Genomic DNA, 19992 nt, shown 5'->3' with positions numbered 1-19992 from the left:
ATCTTAAATAAAATAGCACCTACCTCCAAAACTGAAATTAATGGGATATAATATTCAAATTTGAATCGTACAAGTAACGAAATAATCTTTCCAAAGTAAGTTTTCATTCGTATGATGTCGTGTTTTGCCATGACGTTCATTCGCCAAATCATTTATGAAAGTTCGCTAATTTTTATTTGAATTTTAAATTTATACATTTTTGTAGCTTCAGTGTATTTATTTTATTTCTTTTTTGTCATATATGCACTAAAATAGACACAACTGGTATGCATTTGTTTTTTAATCTCTATTTGCCGAAAATCCCGGGTTTCCTGCAATCGGGCATGAATAGATACGAAAGTAGTTTCAGAAACATGGTTTATCGAAGTGTAAACTCAGAGAAAAATTCTAATTGACCAATCCAATTCAAGTATTTACCGATATGCAAATCATATAGAATTATGACAGTATACAGATAATAAAAATATACAAATAATGAAAATATACAGGTAATGAACATGTAAAGATAAATACTCGAATTAAGTCACAAAACACTTTTTTTACTTTAGTATCATTACAATACAGCTAACATGAATGACTTTCAATCCCTTTGGTTTTAATTGTAAACAAACTATACATAATATTACAGTATTTTACAATAAAATGACATTTGATTAGTTTAAAGATCAACATTGAATCTAGCAAGATTGAGTCATTTACTAAGTGTTCTGTCAAAGATTGTCTCTTCTGTTAATGTTTAGTTTTTAAACAAGAACTCAGTTAAGACTTTGACGAGACGTTGTGAAACCTTGACGAGTCCTTGTGAAACTTTGACGATATGTTGTGAAATTTTGACGAGTCGTTGTGAAGCTTTGACGAGTCGTTGTTGTTTCCATCTCAAGTATTTTATCTTGTCCCTGTATAAAATGAAGTATACACAGTTTTTATTACAGATTTAAAGTTTGAGAACATCATATAATGTGACAATGCGACTTGTTTTTAATTGAAAAGGAATGGGATAATATTATGTATGAATATTGATGCATTACGAATGGGATAATAAAATGTAATCAATACTGACCCTTTGATAACTACAGGGAACACCACTGATGAATAAGTGAGATGATATAATGAAATCAATACTGACCCTTTAATAACAACAGGGAACACCATTGAGCCATAAGTGAGATGATATAATGAAATCAATACTGACCCTTTGATAACAACAGGGAACACCACTGAGCAATAAGTTAGATGATGTAATGAAATCAATACTAAACCATTCAGAGCACATGAGTACACCTGAGTACACAATTGGATGTCGAATCGAATCGAATGATATAAAATATCCAATGCTGACCATTTCGGAACACATAGGACACCACTGAGCTATACGTGGACTTATAAAATGCAATCACTGCTGATCCTTTCGGAACACCTTAGTACGACACTGGGAAATGAGTTGGTTGATGTAATGTAAATAATGCTGCCCCTTTTGGAATACCTTAGTACTCCACTGAATAATGCATGGTATGATATAATGACAAATATGCTGACCCTTTCGGAACAAATTAGTATACCACTAGATACTGAATGGCATGCTATAATGTAATCAATATCGATGACGAATCTTTTAGAATACCTTAATAGTACATATTTTTTATCAGGCAGTTATTTTTCTCTCGCTTGAAAGCTTTTTAATTTGTCATATCGGGGTATTTAATTGCTTTTTGGTATCAACGTTGACCAAGGTTCAAGAATGTTCGTATAATTAATACTTTGTACAACATGTAGTGTCTTGATGGGACGTTGTCATTGACAATCATGTCTCATATAATATAATTTGTATCTTAACAACACGATTGTGTTTGTTAAAATAAGGATATACACAATTTTTACAATTACGCTAAATACATCTATGTAGATTTTATAAGATGTGGTATGAGTTCCCATAAGACAATTCTCCATCCAAGTCACAATCTCATCTTTACTTTATCCCTCAATACATATAAATCACTTAGTCATTTGATATTTGTAATTATTTGAATTTCGAAAATACATAAAAATGTGTTGAAGAAAAAGGGTGTAGTCCTACCACCAACTGATATATTTACTTCTAACTTACTATCTTTTAGTTCATTTAAAGCAACCATTAATAGTTGATATATCTCTGCTAACGACTGTTGTGTTTTCTATTTTATCTGCCAGTTCTGCATACACAGAGTCTTTTCTTAGAGCTTTGAGAAATTCAATAAATGCATGTTCACTTCCATGTAAAAGTATGTCCATTAATTTCCTGTTCTTTTGTATCTGTGCGGGAGAAGCATTTATCATTTGGCTTTCAGCTATGGTCAACACATCACGTGATATCAGATGATCGACTATTTGTTCATGCTGTATGCTGTCAATTATGTTTGAGTAGTTCTTTTGTAGACGAACTTTATACATCGGAACAGTCCAATTTGACAACCCTACAAAAGTTTTCCAATTTCCAATTATTGCCACGTCTACTTTTATATCTTGATTAAACTTGCAATACATACATACGAGAAATCCAGCGTTATACTGCATTTGGTAAACTAATGGGTCAAAAACTGCATGCATTCTGACAGATGGAAAGTGACGCTTTCAATGGAAATGTATACCGAACAATAGAATTGAGAATGGAAACGGGGAGTGTATCAAAGAGACAAATAAACAGATAACAGCAATAATGAATCTACTTTAATTCAACAATACATTGTGCATGTGGTATTGTGGAGTCGTGATTGCCTATCTGATTACAATTTATTTGAAAGGATATAATTCACTGTAAAATGACTTAGCCATCTGAATAAGAGCAAAGTCGTATATCCAACATTTGGTGGTGGCGAACTAATAAGACGATTTGGTATTCTTGATATTAAAGAAACATATTTAATCAAGTTTGTATTCGTTTTGTTTTGTGACTTGACCTTAACAATACTAGTAAACATCTGATCTGGTAACTTGACCAATTTGATTTTTATTCATCAGATCAACATTTGGTTTCCTTTTAATACAATTACGTAACAGTGTAACAACAACACAGACCAAGTAATTGAAATAGCTCATATAAACAATAGTTCATGATGCAAACTGAAATGAATGAAGGTCAGCTTTCAACTTATCGTTATTGAATAGTCCTTACACAACAATATCATTTCAGTGCACATTTGTTATAATGTTTTTTAAATAACTGCCAAAATAGACAGATGGATATAATTCAGTGCATTAACCAAACCAGACTATATTTCAAATTTTGTGTTTTTATTTTCATCAACAAAACAATCCGGTCTCACCTTTATTTTCTATGTTTCCAGTTTGTACTATAGCTGCACTTGAGCCTTCTTCCTGTCCATCACTTTCTAGTTCATTAGCTAGATCTGGGTATCCACTTGTTCGTAGTGCATCAATAAACACAGTATACGTAGGTTCTCCCCTTTTAATAACTTCACGAAGCAAGGCTTTATTCTGATCATCTTGTCCAGCATGATGCTCAATGCGACGTCTGTCATCTGATGATATCACCAAATGTGTCATCATATAATCTAAAATCTGACTGATTTGAATACCCTGTATGAGTCTCTCTGAAATTAAATGAATTCAATTACAATATCATTACTATTTTCATTGTGATTATAGTTTGTTTTAGCGCATGCACAAGTTTATGTTGCTAATATAAGATATCACCTTGAGACATAACGTACCACTAAATGTGTGTTCGTCATGCTCAACAAGGAAGCAGTCAATAGTTTTACCAGGAACAGATTATATCTTGATTGTCAGATGTAAACATGTACATTTTTGTTCGTGTAATATTTCACAATAGAAAATGTACATGTATTTGTTGTGATATGATTTTTGTTTTACTTTTGTTATGAATTTTCTTTTGTGTATGAAGTTGGCTATTTTTCTCTCGACTCGGTTATTTATAGACTACACGTTTTGATAAGGCTTGAGTGTATATGCCAAACATAGTTGAAACTAATCTTAACATTTATACCACATACAGTTAGCTGATGCATGAATTACAAAAAAAAGAATGTTATTTTATTACACATCAATTCATTTGTTCAAATACTTTAGAGTAAGTACAATACATGTACGATGATATCTAGAAATGAGATAGTATATCTAATTGCACCCACCTCTAACATGTTCATCTATTTTTATTTCCATTTGTCCCCCTAATTCTTCATCGTAAGTTAAGTATGACAAAACACTAGACAATTCAAGGCGACAAAGAGCCTTCCCTAAAGCTTCAAATGTAGCTTCTGGAATCTTAATCCATCGTTTGAGAACCTCTTCTGTTTGACCATGAAGATTGGTCACATGATTGCTTTCAATCTTTTGCATCTCAACAACAGAAAGTCCCAGTTCTATTCCAAGCTGGAAAGTTTGACTACCGATATGGTCAGGCAGTTGCTGTATATTCGAATCGGATGGTCGAAGAAGCAACTTGTCTCTTGGTTGGTCTGAAATACATACTACAAGTTTAATAAGAATGTCATTTTGAGACGTCCTGTGTCATCATTATATATTTGTCAAAACTTCATGTAATCATAATATGTTTTGATGACTTCGGAGTTTCATAATATGATAAAAATTTATGAGAACGTCATCTAATCTTGGTTAAGTCGACCTTCAGTTCGTCATAATCATTTTGAATGATCTTTATGCCTTGGTTTGTATTTTTGTGACCGTCGTGTAATTATATAGTTGACAGGCGTTTACCTACTTATAATGGTTTAGCGATTTGTTCATGTCATTATTATGTTTTGTTGATACTAGTGTCCTCAATATGTTAGTGTATGGTTTTCATGTTGTAATAATGAATTGTTGATATTAGTGTCCTCAATATGTTAGTGTATGGTTGTCATGTTGCAATAATGTTTTGTTGATATTAGTGTCCTCAATATGTTAGTGTATGATTTTCATGTTGTAATAATGATTTGTTGAACTTTCTTGTGATTTTATATTTCATGTTGTAATAATGATTTGTTGAACTTTCTTGTGATTTTATATTTCATGTTGTAATAATGATTTGTTGAACTTTCTTGTGACTTTATATTTCATGTAATAAAAATAATGTTATCCGGTCATTTGTTTTTGTTTTGTTATGTCATCAACACAATTTGATTGACCTTGATAGTAAAATAATGTTTGGTACAGACCGTATTGGCATTATATGCTCAGTGAACAATTCGTCATCATTTAATTTTGAGACTTAAAAATCTATCAAAGAAAGAATGAACAGTAGATACTCAAAACAAACGCAGTTTTGAATGTTTTTATATATTTAAACTTGATTTTTTTACTTGAAGTTATTACTTACCCATTTCTGTTTGAACTTCTCTGGAAATCTGAAATGACAATTGTAAAATAGCTTTTTAAAATGACCTGTTGACACCACTTTGAAAATATCAAGCTTATCACAGAAATATTAAAATGCATAAGCTCATTGATGTTTTTACTGTTTTTATTGTTGTCCTGGCCAATTTTTAAACATATGATTAACGGAGTTGCATCTGAGTTTGTTAGCATAAACACAGACGTAATGAGAAGTCGTCATAACTTATGTAGTGTATAGGACTTTACTTATTATCTTATTGTTCGGTAGACGTCCCTCACTAATATCTTACACCACACACATTACATAGAAAGCTGCAAGACAGTATATTTTTCAATTCATGTCACCTCAAAAGAGGAACAATATGTACTATGTTTGGGGACAACATGCAATATGTTTTCGGAAATAGTAAAATCATAACAAAAATACTGAACTCATTTAATTCAAAACAGTACGTAATTGAATGGTAAAAGCAAAAGCTCATACACATCACATGGATGGATAAAGATTCAATTAAAGTAAATCAAACTCAATATAAAATAAAGACTGCATCAATCAAACAGAATGATTTGGGACAGGATAACTTCCCTTAGAAAAAATGAAGTATATACTTACTCCACCGTAAGCGGTTATACTCAATATAAAGTAAAGACTGCATCAATCAAACAGAATGATTTGGGACAGGATAACTTCCCTTAGAAAAAAATGAAGTATATACTTACTCCACCGTAAGCGGTTATACTCAATAAAAAGTAAAGACTGCATCAATTAAACAGAATGATTTGGGACAGGATAACTTCCCTTAGAAAAAATGTAGTAAATGCTTAGTCCTCCGTAAGCGGTTATACTCAATATAAAGTAAAGACTGCATCAATCAAACAGAATGATTTGTGACAGGATAACTTCCCTTAGAAAAAATGTAGTAAATACTTAGTCCACCGTAAACGGTTAAGCTAAGGAAGTAAATACAATTGAGAAAGGAAATGGGGAATGTGTCAAAACGACAACAATCCGACCATAGAGCAGACAACAACCGAAGGCTCTTTAGCTCAGTCGGTTAACGTGTTGCCTTATAAGAAAGAGGTCCCGAATTCCTATCCACCTGGAGACATGCTATTTTGTAAGAAGATTCATGCTCTCCAGTTACATTGGCGCCTTACATTACAAGCCAACGGTTAGAAGAACTACATATATCTATATAAAAGATGAAGACATCATCACCGTACGCGTATGGTCCAACTAGTAATAAGAAGATGGTCAAGTTTATCAGATACAAATGTTAATAACAGATAAAAAAAATTATATCTCAAATTAATATAAAAAGTTCAATTGATATTGAAATGAAAACTTAATATTCTAACTTTTTAAAAAGGTCACGCTCGTTTAATCTGTTAATCTCCTGTAATTGACATGTCAGTAATTATTTAAAGGCCAGTATGCTCATTGAAATTGAGGTTAACGGATGTAAACAAAACGTACAAGGACAATTGTTTTATAATATTTGTGAACTTAAAAAAAATGCATATGCAAAGAACATGAATGGACCGCAAACATGTAAATGTAAATTAATAAAAAACATAACATTCCTTGTGGTAGTTAGTGTCAACGGGAGCGAGAGTACAAAAAAGGATTCAGATATAGAATTAAACAAACATTTAATTTCAATTGTACGCTTATTCACTTACCCATCTGATGTAAAAATAGCATCTTGGAGAACTAAAGCTACAAATTTTTGGTTATTGTTTATTTTTTTTGATTTAACCCATATGATACCAAGACATGTATGGTCAGCTGGACCGTACAAGTATACTCATACGGTCCGACCGTACGCGTATGGTCGGACCGTACGAGTATACGTATACGGTCCGGACCGTACGCGTACGGTCCAAATACTCGTATGGTCTGGAACAACGGTATTGCTTCCCTTAGACAAAATGTAGTAGATACATCGTTAGCCGTAAGCGGTTGAGCTAAGGACGTATTTTGTTTAGCTCAGTCCGTTAACGCGATGCCTTGTAATCCAGAGGTCTCGGATTTGAGTCTTGTTGGAGACGTGTGATTTTGCAAGACGAATCATGCTCTCCGGTTACATATTAAACATAATTTGACACAACACACAATGAAGTATCAAATGATACACGAAGATTATAGCATTACATAACACTTGAAAATTTAATAACCACACAGTTTGGTGTTAAACTATCATGACTATCTTGAAACAATCAAGAATAAGATAGTAAATCATGCACGGCATACTTCGTTATGAAAAAAATAAATGCATACCTGGCATAGTTTGTGAATGTCAATGTGTCCCTCTTCCAGACTATTTTGTAGCTGCTTAAATGAAACATATTTAGAACTCTTCTTCCAATCATATAGCGCATTAAGTTTTATATAAAACTTTTCTCGCTTGTTTGATTCGTTGATAATGTCCCATTGCAGGGCTGGTTCTTTTTTCTTTAACATCATATATATTGTCCTTGTGTCTTCGTGTGTTAGTTTAGATGCTAGTCGTCCAAGGTGTTTGTCCTCAGGCTGGCGGTCTAACCATACCTTGTCTAAGCCTGTGAAATATTGCAACTCAAGTAAACAATATAAATATAACAAGAATTACGTTCTCTATTTTCTCTATTGATCGACAGGAACTTTACCCCAAGGAACTTACTTTAAATAAATCAAAATTAAACGGTACTTACTGTCCTTTCCTTGATTTAAATATTTCAGTTTAAGAGGAAACGTCACACTAAAGTTAACGACAGTAGGGAATTCGTTCCCTATTGTTAATTTTCCATTTTTAGATGGTGATGTTCCTTTGCCACCGTCTTGCGGTGTTTATATATTATAGGTCGTCCGTCTCTGTTGTGACGTTTTTCATTTTACCGAACGTAATCTATGTATTACTGGTAAATTATAAAGCCAGGGATTTCGTTACCATAAATTACATAAAACCTTCGTTAAATTAAAAATTAAATTAAAGAACCAAGTGCATATTAAAAAGGGAGTTGTTGACTTGTTTACCTGATGGTTTTTTACGAAGTAAAGTCCTTTTTTATGTTATGTAAAAACTTGCAAATTTCTTCTTTAAATATCAACAATCTTCTTACTTCATTGCACATTGTGTCTAGTCTCATCGATGCAATTTTTTATGTATTAACAGGAGTTGGGGAGTTATATAACTTTATAATTCTTACCAGAACAATCCTGAGGGCATCTGTCATCCTCTGTATGTAACTGTAAAATAAGATTTGAATAATAACGAATAACCAATGACGTCTTCATACATTATATGATGGAGGTACACACATCTTATTTTGATGGAACATTGAATGTTAATAAAATCAAATAGACAGAAGTTTTCAAAGGGCCCATGCAAAAAAAAAAACTATTAACACATCTGACAGTCAAATAACGGTGTACGAGACAAAACATAGAAAACCGGACACAAAGCAGTTCGGACCCCCCCAATACAATAGTTGATTGCCTTTAGTGCTCGAGAAAGGTTATCAGATTCCATATATGTGTATACCATGGCATGCAACACTACCATTGTTTTAATGTTCATAAAAGATTGAAAACAACACGTTTAATAATTTTTTGCGTTCGAAGAGCTTTTCTGGATTTACCTTCATCAGGAACGCTCAAAGCCAAACATTTGAAATCCGAAGATGTATAAGTACCCAAACCGTTGACGAGCTAAATATCAACATATACCTAAAATAAATTGCCAATTCAACTAAAGCCAACTTTGACTGAGGCAGATGAAACCTTAATTTCAAAATTTATAAACGGACAAAGTTTGTTAAATCATCACAGTACCGTAGTACTGACTACTGAGCTGATGATACCCTCGGGGACTGATAGTCCAAATGCAGAGGTATCAACCCAATGATGTAAATAATTAAAAACAACACGTTTAAATTCTTGCGTTCGAACATAGAGTTTACTTAAAGTATTATATTAACCAAGAAATTGAGGTCAATGTCTGATAAACTATGCCTGAAATAATTGAACACGTGCCAATCACTTCACAAAATAAATCTGATTTACCTCCTGCTTATAAAAATGAGGAAGGAAATTGGGAATGTACCAAAGCGACAACAACCCGACCATAGAGCAGACAACAACCCAATGTCACCAATGGATCTACCCGTAAGCGTCCTTCAGCTGGCCCCTTAAAAAGAATGTATACAAGTACAGTGATAATGGACGTCATACTAAACTCCGAATTATACACAAGAAACTAAAATTAAAAATATACAAGACTAACAAAGGCGGGAGGCTCCTGACTTGGGACAGGCGCAAAATTGCGGCGGGGTTAAACATGTTTATGAAATCTCAACCCCCCCCTTTACCTCTAGCCAATGTAGAAAAGAACCCGCCTAACAATACGCACATTATAATTCACTTCAAGAGTAGTCCGAGTCTGATTTCAGAAGATGTAACAAAAGAAAATAAATAAAATGACAATAATACATAAATAACAACAGACTTCTAGCAGTTAACTGACATGCCAGCTCCAGACCTCAATTAAACTGATTGAAAGATAATGTCTTAATCATACGAATATCAGGCACAATCCCTCCCGTTAGGGGTTAAGCATCACACAATCATAAAATATATAAGAAGAACATAACCCGTGTTATGCCAACAACTGTTTTTTTAAATAAATGTGTTTAGTTCCGATGCAAAGACCCTATAAGTGAGTCATTATTAAAGCCAAAATATGCAATGTTTAATGACCTGACAACAGTGTCGTAACTATATCCCTTCTTTATAAATCTGTTTTACGTATACAATAAACAGACTGCACCATGCAAACAGTTTAACAAAATATTTTTTAAAAGATAATTTTTTGCCTTTCAATTATGTTTCCTTATAATCACGAGCTTCCATAAAAAAAAAAAGAAGAGAGGCGAACACTATCAAAGGGACATTCAAATTTATAAGTCGAAAATAAACAGACACGACCATATCTAAAGGATGAACAGGCAAACAGACAAACAATAGTACACTAACAATAACATAGAAAACAAAGATGAGGATGTAAAATTAAAGGTCAAATACGGAACACAATTGCGTAATTATAAATATGAATGATTTGCAATTATATATGCTTATATTGTAATATATTTCTATTTGTAATTGACTAACAATTAGTTGGATATATTATAATTTATAAATGTATGTATTACAGACAAATTAAACTAACAAGTACTAACAAAATTTATTTTATACTACTAACGGTTAACGAGGCCGGGATAAGGTACCGGTATTTGATGTATCCACTAACAAAAAATGAAAAACTATCAATAAAACATGATTTACTTAAAAAGAAAACAAAAAAAAACAAAGACAAAATGTATAGGTAAATACAAGAAAACATGATTGACTTAGTGTTTGCATGCTCCTATTAGAGCTTTCTTACAAATTGACGAAAGGTACGTATGCTTGACGAATCATACGTAAGACTCGTTTAAGGGATCCTTTCTTTTGACATATTTAAATAATTATAGTCGTGGAACTTCGGACAATTATCCTACATGCAACGACACTTATTAAATTGGATTTTTCTTGGGATATATTTAGGATTTCGGGACGTACTATAGGTTAAAATATGATACCACCAGGTCGTAGGAGATAACACTTCAAAATATCCTAAATATAGAGTAGTCAGACGAAAACATTTCCCCTAATAGACTAAAAACCGGCCCTCTTCAATAATACAATGTTGCACTGTTTAACCTAAAAAAAAAGTCAAAGCAAATACATTGTCTTCTTTCCTTACAGAAAAATGAGAAAAATCAAAGCGCAAATACTTCCTTGATTCAAAATTTACAACGCTCAAAATAATAAAATGAAAATGAAGAAAACAAGATGATCTTCAAACTATGCCATATGCTGGTGTTCGTTTAATAACTTTTGAATCATCGCCTCTCCCCTGGTAATATTCATTGCTCCCCCTTAATGTATATATCTGACACACCGGAGCAATTGAAGGGTTGTTTTAGTGTATAATTACGTTTTGCCTATTGTCCTGAACCTTCATGAAATATTAGCCACTGGACGATAAGTGACAACTTTGCGTCTATCTTCGAAACATGTGTACTGTTAAATCGTCATCATAAAATCCACAAAATTGTAGATTTATTTTCTTGATATACAAAATCTGTTTTTCTAGATTTATTTAACATTTCTTTTTAAAAACATTGTAGCATATTTTTTTTAGCAAATCTTGATATTCCACTTTGACAATTTGCTGAAAGTTTACTATAAAAAATAAAAATAAATGTGAATCATGTCGTTAAATTTAGACTAACGTACTTCAATAATGCCATTGAAATTTTAATCGTGGAACTCGTGCTTAAAAAAATCCCGCGGAAATGTGTGTACTCGTGGTTTACGTCAGTAACGTATCGGACGTAAGTGTATTTGACACTATTTTTCTCTGTTTGATTATATAAAAATCGTGTATTATTTACGAAATCATTATTTTTGAAAAATAAACTTGATTTAGAAAAGAATGCTGTTTTACTGGATAAAACAAAGACTCTTTTAACTGTTATTGTGGAAATGAAATACGTGCTCCCTTTACGTTCGTTCGTACCTTTCGTCAATTTGTAAGAAAGCTCTATTAAAGCTTATAATTATACGTATTGGACGCTTTATCTATTAGTTGTATTGGGTTGATTAGGCGTTGACCGAACACATATATTTAGCAAGCGCTTCATTAAAGTGAGAGGGTTAGCGCTATAGAACCAGGTTTAATCCACCATTTTCTACATTTGAAAATGCCTGTACCAAGTCAGGAATATGACAGTTCTTGTCCATTCGTTTTTGATGCGTTTTGTTATTTGATTTTGCCATGTGATTATGGACTTTCCCAATTGATCTTCCTCTAAGTTCAGTATTTTTGTGATTTTACTTTTTTCAACACTTTAACACCCCAACAAATTTATAAAAAGAGGCATTCAATTCTTTATTAAGTTTACTGTATAGGCAATTGCATTTTACTGCATAACTATATGTATATACCCAAACAGCAAAACTTTCATAAATTATAAAGAATGTAAATACCTTATCTGCAAACCATTTAGACACAAGTTTGGTTTTGTGTTTTGTATTGTGATCCGGGCATTTCCATTCCCCCTTTGATGACAATATGTGGTCAAAAAAGCAAAGATCTCTCCCACAAGGAATACCAATCTGAATGGTAAACGGTAAATCTCTATCACAAGCAGAATCCTCTGAAACTGAGAAATAGAAATTGGAAATGTTTGTGATAGCATGTGTAAGGCATTCCTGGGATGTAGATGCAATGGATGGTACAATGGAGATTTTCTTTTCTTGATGCGAAAGCGAAACTATGAATCTGTTTCCCTGAATGTCAAATCTCATATCATGGTCCCCGTCAATTTGTACATCAGCACTGTCTGTAAAGATCATCAGCCGATTGGATTTGGCACTGACCCGTAACTTCCATATAGATATGAAAGTGGCAATGAATCTGTACAAAATAGCAGGTGGTACAACTTCCTCTTTGAACCTGTAAGCCAGATGGATGCTTCTGTCATGGTTTATCTGTTGGTTGTCTTCTCGTTTGGTACATATCATACATGGCACCAAGAAAAAGTCTGATCCATCTTCATCGTCTTTTGGTCTACACATTATGTCCAAATGAACTAACATGTCTACTATGTAATCTTTATGTGCCCAGATCTCACGAAAACAGTCTTGCTTCCATATTTTATATAAGTCCTTTTTCAACAGTTTTCCGCTTTCTTTTAGAGATTTTAAGATTTCTTTGAGATGCTCTGGCCAAAACTGGTCATCAGTGACAATAGAACGTAGTACATCCACCAAAAACACAGGATCAATTATAACGTTGTCTCTCAGGCCAGCTTCATCAAAGTAGATCAGTTTTCCCAGAGCATGGTTAACTTTTAGAAACGATTTAAGCTGAGCAGAGGTTAAGGCTATTTTGTCGTTTTGCTTGTTTATGTCATTCAGTTCATCCATTGTTAGTATTTTCTTGTTTTCCTCTACATTTCTTGCTAGTTGAAGTTCCAGGGGTACGAACTTGGTTGGCATCAGTTCCCCACAGCGAGGATGGTTTAATGCAACGTCTACCAACTGTTTCTTTAATGTGGCTATTTCTTCGTCCTCCTTGTTTCTTGCATTAACAAAGATAAGTGGTTTGTATTGGAGATGTTGTTTTCCTCCGTGGTTTTGAAAGAGTTCTTCGATTGAGTTTTCTAATGAGGTTCTCTGTTCTTCAACATCACCCTAAAATAAAAATAAATCATAGTATTATATAAACAGCCCAGTTTTTACAGAGTCTATGGTCTTATATATTACCCTAATATATACTTTAATAAATAGCAATAAACAAAGACCAGCCACACTTTCTAATATCGTTGCATATAGGGGATTTTACATCTTGTATAGATCAGCTTTTTATAACGACTTTAAATTCTAGTTGTGTTTATTGATTATGCATAAACGAAAGTTACTTCAATAATTACAGGTTTATTCTATCATTGATTTAAAAGATTGGTTCATGGACACGCAACTCACCCCACAACTATTTTGATATAATGTATACAATATTAGAAGATTAATAGAAAAACGAGAGAGAGTTTGCATTTTTAAACAGCTGATGACAATGAATACAGATTTAAAAGATTACAATTAGAAATCATTATAGTACATACTTTGACTAGATCTTTGTGGGTTGCCACACATAGAATTTTCGGGTACTCTTTATTTTCCACAACAGTCTTGCAATAAGTGAGGACCGAATTGACCCAATGGATAAGATATACTACAACAAACAAACATACATACATGTATATTATTGAGAGTACTAATCTACATTGAGACATAACAAAATTATATAGGTATAAACATACTATAACTTTTGAAATATAATCATTTCCTTTGAAGATACCTTGTAAATTATAATCTGCCTTGTTTAAACATGTAAAATTGAAATCAAAATTTGTATGTTTTTTTTTAAATATGGGTCTCTCTCAAATTACAGGACACACCACTGAAATCCATAATCAAATTCACAGTATAAATGTGCGAGATTTATTTTAAATAATTTGTGTATTGTTCACACGTAGATTAAGTGTTTTTTTTATGTATTGCTTGGTGTACAAAAAATATGCACGGTACAGGGAAAATAAATGAACTGATTTTCCAGACAAAATCATAATGCATTTGTTGAATGGTCACTAGCATGACAAGGCATTAATAACTAATGCCATATGTTTGAAAAATTAACTTGAGGCAATGCTTTTTTTAACAGCTTCGTAAGGTCATACGTTCCAATTTTGATCCCACTCAGCTTTTTGTTTTTACAGAATGGGGTCGAAATTAATGAAACCCTTCTTTTGTTAAGTGATTTTGAAAAACACCAAACTGTTTGAGTCAAACACACTTAATGGGTTAATTTGGCAATACTACGGTTATAGCAGATATATAGAAATAGATTTGCATCTTAAAATATGTAATCCATATATTAATGGAACATATATACTTTGTATGTAAATGGGCAATATAATTTTTGTATGTGAAGGGACAATAATTTGTTTGTACATACAAAGGACAATATCTTTCATTTATAAATATTTATTACCAGCTGTATTTCTTTGCCCCTGACATCCAGGGAGTTCTGTATACTCTGGTATGTCTTCGTGTATATCTCTGCTGCCATTGAAGATCAACAGAAATGTCCCCCGACTTGTGACGAAAAGTTGGTGAGTCAAGTGGTAGATTTTCTGACCACCAAAATCCCACAAGTCTATAGGTACAACTACCATTTCGTATTGCCCTAGAGTACATTGAGAACGAACAAGCTTGATTATTTCCTCTTCTGACATATCTATGCCAGTCAAGTTTTCTTCGATCTTAGTTTCTTCCATCTTTCCATCTCTATCATTTTGAGTAACGATATATGAGGGTGTTCTATCTATAAAGAAACATTTTACTTTTTGAACGAAGTTACAATTTTAAAAAATCATGTAAAGCTCACTGAACATGGCATGTATTTTCGTTTAAATACTCGTGTGTGCCACGTTATCACACGTATCGAACGTATGCCATTGCACGTCTTTGAAAAGGCATGTGTTAATGGACATTTACGGAAAGTCTCAGAACAGACTGTTTACACTGTCCTTAACAGGTAAAAGGTCGTACTAACATAAAACAAAAGTATACAGATGTGAATATTTGACCTTGCACAGACAAGACCGACACACTGATTTTTGCATTCTATTTCAAAAGGTAACTGTCCACAGCAAAACATGCCAACTAACTCTGACACATTATTAAGACTCAGGACCGAACATGCTTTGTGCTTAGTAGAGGAGAAGTAAATATAATTTTCTGAGTGTTCTAAGTGTATGATTTGACCATTGGTGAATCTATAATTTCCAGAAACGGAGGCACGCTACATTGTTTTGTTCTTAAAAGCATTATGCATATTTGCAAAACAATTCCGCCGTTATTGTAATAAAACATTTCCGAGAAGGGCGCTTTACCATCAATTCTCAGTCGTCAATAGTAATACCTTACATAGTTTGGTATAGTATAAATAGTATTCCTTAAATTTCGACTCGTAACAAAAAGTTGCAAGGGTAAAGGACCCCCTTTTCTGCAACCTCGTTCACTTGTAACAGAGCCTGAAATAAAATTTTGCTGTATAACTACAGATTTGGTATTTGTAAAACAAAATGATTGAGCAGTTGGAAAGATCAAGAACTTGTTCTGTGAAAATCCCGGAGATTGAATCGAATATTATTTTAAAATAAATCAATGAGTAGGAGAATGCCTGGGATATCATGTTGTGCAGTGTAGTGCAGTAAATTATATAATTATCAATTTGGTATTTTCACCAATAAATCTATCAGGTATAAGTACTGTCAGACTTTCTATTTATTAAGATTAATAAAACCATTTTTATTCCTTTCTACAATGCAACCTGATGATTATTTGTGAATTGTAATTAAAGGACTGATTGGACGACATTTTGTCATATGTTGTTCGATTTGTCACCTTTCGGTATTTAAGTTTAAAAACCTTGTTTGAGGTAATAGACATTAACCATATTCAATTGATCTATATACAAATTCATGCTATATATAATATATAATTATATCGTATGCAATTAGTACGATTCCTAAATCACTAAATGCACTCATAATATAATTCATTATTAGATATGCAACAAAACTATACAATGATATGTGTGCTTGCATATGTCGGTATTAGCAAGAAATTAAAGTACATAATATTAATGCAAACAGAGCGATACACCTTCCTGTTGTACGTTTTTTTTGTTTTGTTTTTATCTACGAAAGAATGTATCTACTCATTTTTGTTATATTATCCTCTTGTTTACATCAGCTGTTCCATTCTTATTATTTACCAAACACAATTGACGACCATTGTTTCCATAGATTTTGATACATGAATGTTTCAAAATGAATCTGATCAGGCACAAATAATAACACAACTGTACCTTTAAATGCTTTCTGTGGAATATTTTCCTGTTTTACTGTATCGAGATCTTCTTTATCATTAACTGATTTAACAGCACCTACTGTAGCTGTGACTTCTTTACTCCTGAGTAAACTTTGAACTGTGGCATTCAATATGGTTCCTAAAAATGAATAATCTGATTTATGAAAAATTTCGAAATTATATTTAAAATATTGTAAAAAATATGTAATCGCATAAACAAGTGAAGGAGTTGAGTGATGGTTGTCTGTGGGGTCTGTTATGTTGTCAATTGTTTATGTTTATTAGTGAATTTATAAGACGTCTTTATACAAAATGATGTTCCATCTTAAAGTCCCTGATGGTGACAGAATAAGCAGACTTAAATGTAATGTATTATGTTGTTAGTAAAGAAGAAGATTTTAATTAAATTAGATTCATTAATTAATCTTTGTATTATGAGTTTCAGTCAAAGTGGAAAATTGAAATCCGAATACCAGCTATTGTAACAGTTACATAAAATTTGAATCTAGGTCGATGTTTAATTCAAATGGTAACTCAATTTGCCCATTTACCTTGGCAATGATTCGTTCTTTGACCTAGTTTAAATATTATTATTGGTCAAACTCCGTTCTGATTTAAATCATATTCTAACTTAAACTTTGAGCATTAGCTACAACTAAACGTATTGTTCTCAATTTATCTATCAATCACACTTTGAACTGAAGTTTAAAACCTATTCTTACAGGAACTTTCATCAATCTCCAACTCGAACTCGAAACATTACTGTAAGTTTCATTTCGATCAGTTAACTCCTATTGCTTATTTGTTAGATAATAAATACCATGCTTTATGAAAATCCAACAACGTTCTTGTATGTCCATTCCAGCCCTTCCCAGGTAAATCCATATACCATCCGTAGATTGCCGTTCTTCTGGAGCCTCGTCTCCAACTAAAATTTTGGCTAAACTCGTTTTCCCCACACCAAATGGACCAGTTAAAAAAATTCTGTTCCAGAAGCACCTGTACGCCCCGCTCATTAACAGACCTTTGAATTCCTTATCAGAGAAGATCAGTATTTCTTCTTTAGGGCCTGCAATATTATAGCCGAAAGTAATATGAATTACAAAATATGGACTTCAATTTTCAGAAATATTATTCTGCCATAATAAGAAAAGCCAGTATAAACAAGAAACTGCATGCGATTTTGTTTAAACCAAACCCTTTTTTAAATGTTAGACGTTGAAAGAAATTTCAGTAAGTATGATAAGATTTTAAATAATTCACGGACAGCAAGAAGTTTTATATATCGTCACATGTACACAGTAGACATCAATATCATAAATCTCCAGATCAAATTTAATCAAATTTAAACAAGAAGTGATTCCAGAAGTTCTTAATATAAAGTAATATTATAAGTTAAAAGTTCACAAAACAAACCTAATCATATAGTGGAAAAGTGAGTAGCAACCTATATTACATACTCTGTATATAATAACACAAATAACAGTTTTACCAAACACGAATTGACTACCAGACATAAACGAACATCCTTTATATTTTCAACATCACATTAAAGTGTAACAAATTATTTACTAAATCATCAAACATAAACAGTGAGTGACAGTATCATAGATGTTTATCACATATATAATATAAAAAATCAAACCTTTCGAGACTTTTAATAGACCCTTCTGCTGAGGGTTTTTCGAGCTGACGTTTTGCTTTTCTGTTGACATGACGATCTACAACATGAAATGTACTTGTAATAGATATCAAATTATATATTTTATTAAATGCTTTTTTATTTCTGACCTTAAATTAATGCATATTGTTGACTAAATAAATGTTCCATTGATTGAAGTCAATTCTTAACATATGTGTCGGTTAGTGTATAGAAAGGTATACACTATGACAATTAGAGCTCGGGGCTTATATAGTATATACCTTTCTATACACTTTTCAATTTAGCACATATTTACAACTTGAGTTATCATGTAATTAGTCAATTGATATGTTTTGGCTGACTATGTTTAGCTCATTTACGTAGTTTTGTAAATTTACTCACTATTATCATTGTAAAATATTGATTCCAGAATGAAAATATTGTAGTTGCTCGTGTAAGTATGTTTATTCGTATAAAGCTGGGTTTTACTATACATGATAAATTTTAAAACATATAGATAGTTTGCAGTGGCAGATCCAAAAAGAGGGTGGTGGAAAACGCTTATTGTTTGGGATAATCAATACTTTCAATAAGAACATACAGTTGGACCCCCTCCCCTTTTATTTTGGGTTGGAACACATTTTAAAAATGGATGGACTTGCCCCTGGTATGTACCCATTGGAAGTCTAGTGGATAGTTTACATGTATGAAATATCTGTCACTGGACATTGAGCAATCAATAATCAATCAATTCATTACGAAATAGATCAATTTTAATTTCCCTTCACAATGTTTCATGGTTCACTCTATTTTTGGGTACAAAGTAATTAGATGGAAGATAAATGATTACACTTTTAGATGGCATTGTACCTAAATCAAGTTATGAATAGCTATATATGTTTTACCAATTAAAAGGCAGAAACCCAACAACGGGTTGCCTGATTTGTCTGAAAATTGCAGAGCAGTTAGATCTTGACTTAATGAACATATTTAAATGAATATGATTTGCTCTAAACGCGTTGAATTCATAGATAATAGCCAAAAATTGCATTTTACCCCTATGTACTATTTTTAGCTATGTAGGCCATTTTGGTTTATGGACAAGGTCCTTGGACACATTATTGAAACAACATACCCTTGAGATGATGTTTGCCAAGATTGGTTAAATCTGTCTAAATAGTTTCAGAGGAGAATATTTTTGTAAAATATTACTAAAATTTTAGAATAATGGTTAAAAAAAGACTACAAAGGTCAATAACTCCTTAATGGGTCAACTGAAATAATACCAAAAACTGCAAACTTTCCTTAAAATTACAAATTCGGGGGCAGCAACCCAATTTCAGGTTGTCCAATTTGTCTGAAAATTTCAGGACAGAGAGATCTTGACCTGATTAACAATTTTACACTGTCAGAATTGTTGTAAATGCTTTGTTTTCACAGGTATAAGCCACAATCTACATTTTACCCCTATGTT

General features: G+C 32.5%; 1 protein-coding gene across 1 annotated transcript in view; it reads right to left on the bottom strand.

Moving 5' to 3' along the window:
- Positions 1-215: 215 nt before the first annotated feature.
- LOC139494657 (uncharacterized) overlaps positions 216-19992 on the bottom strand; it is a 98327-nt gene continuing 78550 nt past the window's right edge. The window contains exons 11-23 of the mRNA XM_071282818.1: positions 18522-18597; positions 17697-17945; positions 16875-17015; positions 14991-15323; positions 14062-14171; positions 12425-13633; positions 8542-8581; positions 7634-7914; positions 5336-5363; positions 4149-4475; positions 3300-3587; positions 2105-2450; positions 216-896 (exon numbers count right to left, since the gene is read on the bottom strand). Coding sequence (XP_071138919.1) covers positions 2116-2450; positions 3300-3587; positions 4149-4475; positions 5336-5363; positions 7634-7914; positions 8542-8581; positions 12425-13633; positions 14062-14171; positions 14991-15323; positions 16875-17015; positions 17697-17945; positions 18522-18597 — 3417 coding nt within the window. The 3' untranslated portion in view covers positions 216-896; positions 2105-2115. The remainder of the gene's footprint in view (positions 897-2104; positions 2451-3299; positions 3588-4148; positions 4476-5335; positions 5364-7633; positions 7915-8541; positions 8582-12424; positions 13634-14061; positions 14172-14990; positions 15324-16874; positions 17016-17696; positions 17946-18521; positions 18598-19992) is intronic.

The sequence above is a fragment of the Mytilus edulis genome, chromosome 11 (genome assembly GCF_963676685.1).
Source record: "Mytilus edulis chromosome 11, xbMytEdul2.2, whole genome shotgun sequence".
NCBI classification, from domain to species: Eukaryota; Metazoa; Mollusca; class Bivalvia; order Mytilida; family Mytilidae; genus Mytilus; species Mytilus edulis.
This window is presented reverse-complemented; position numbering and strand designations above follow the sequence as displayed.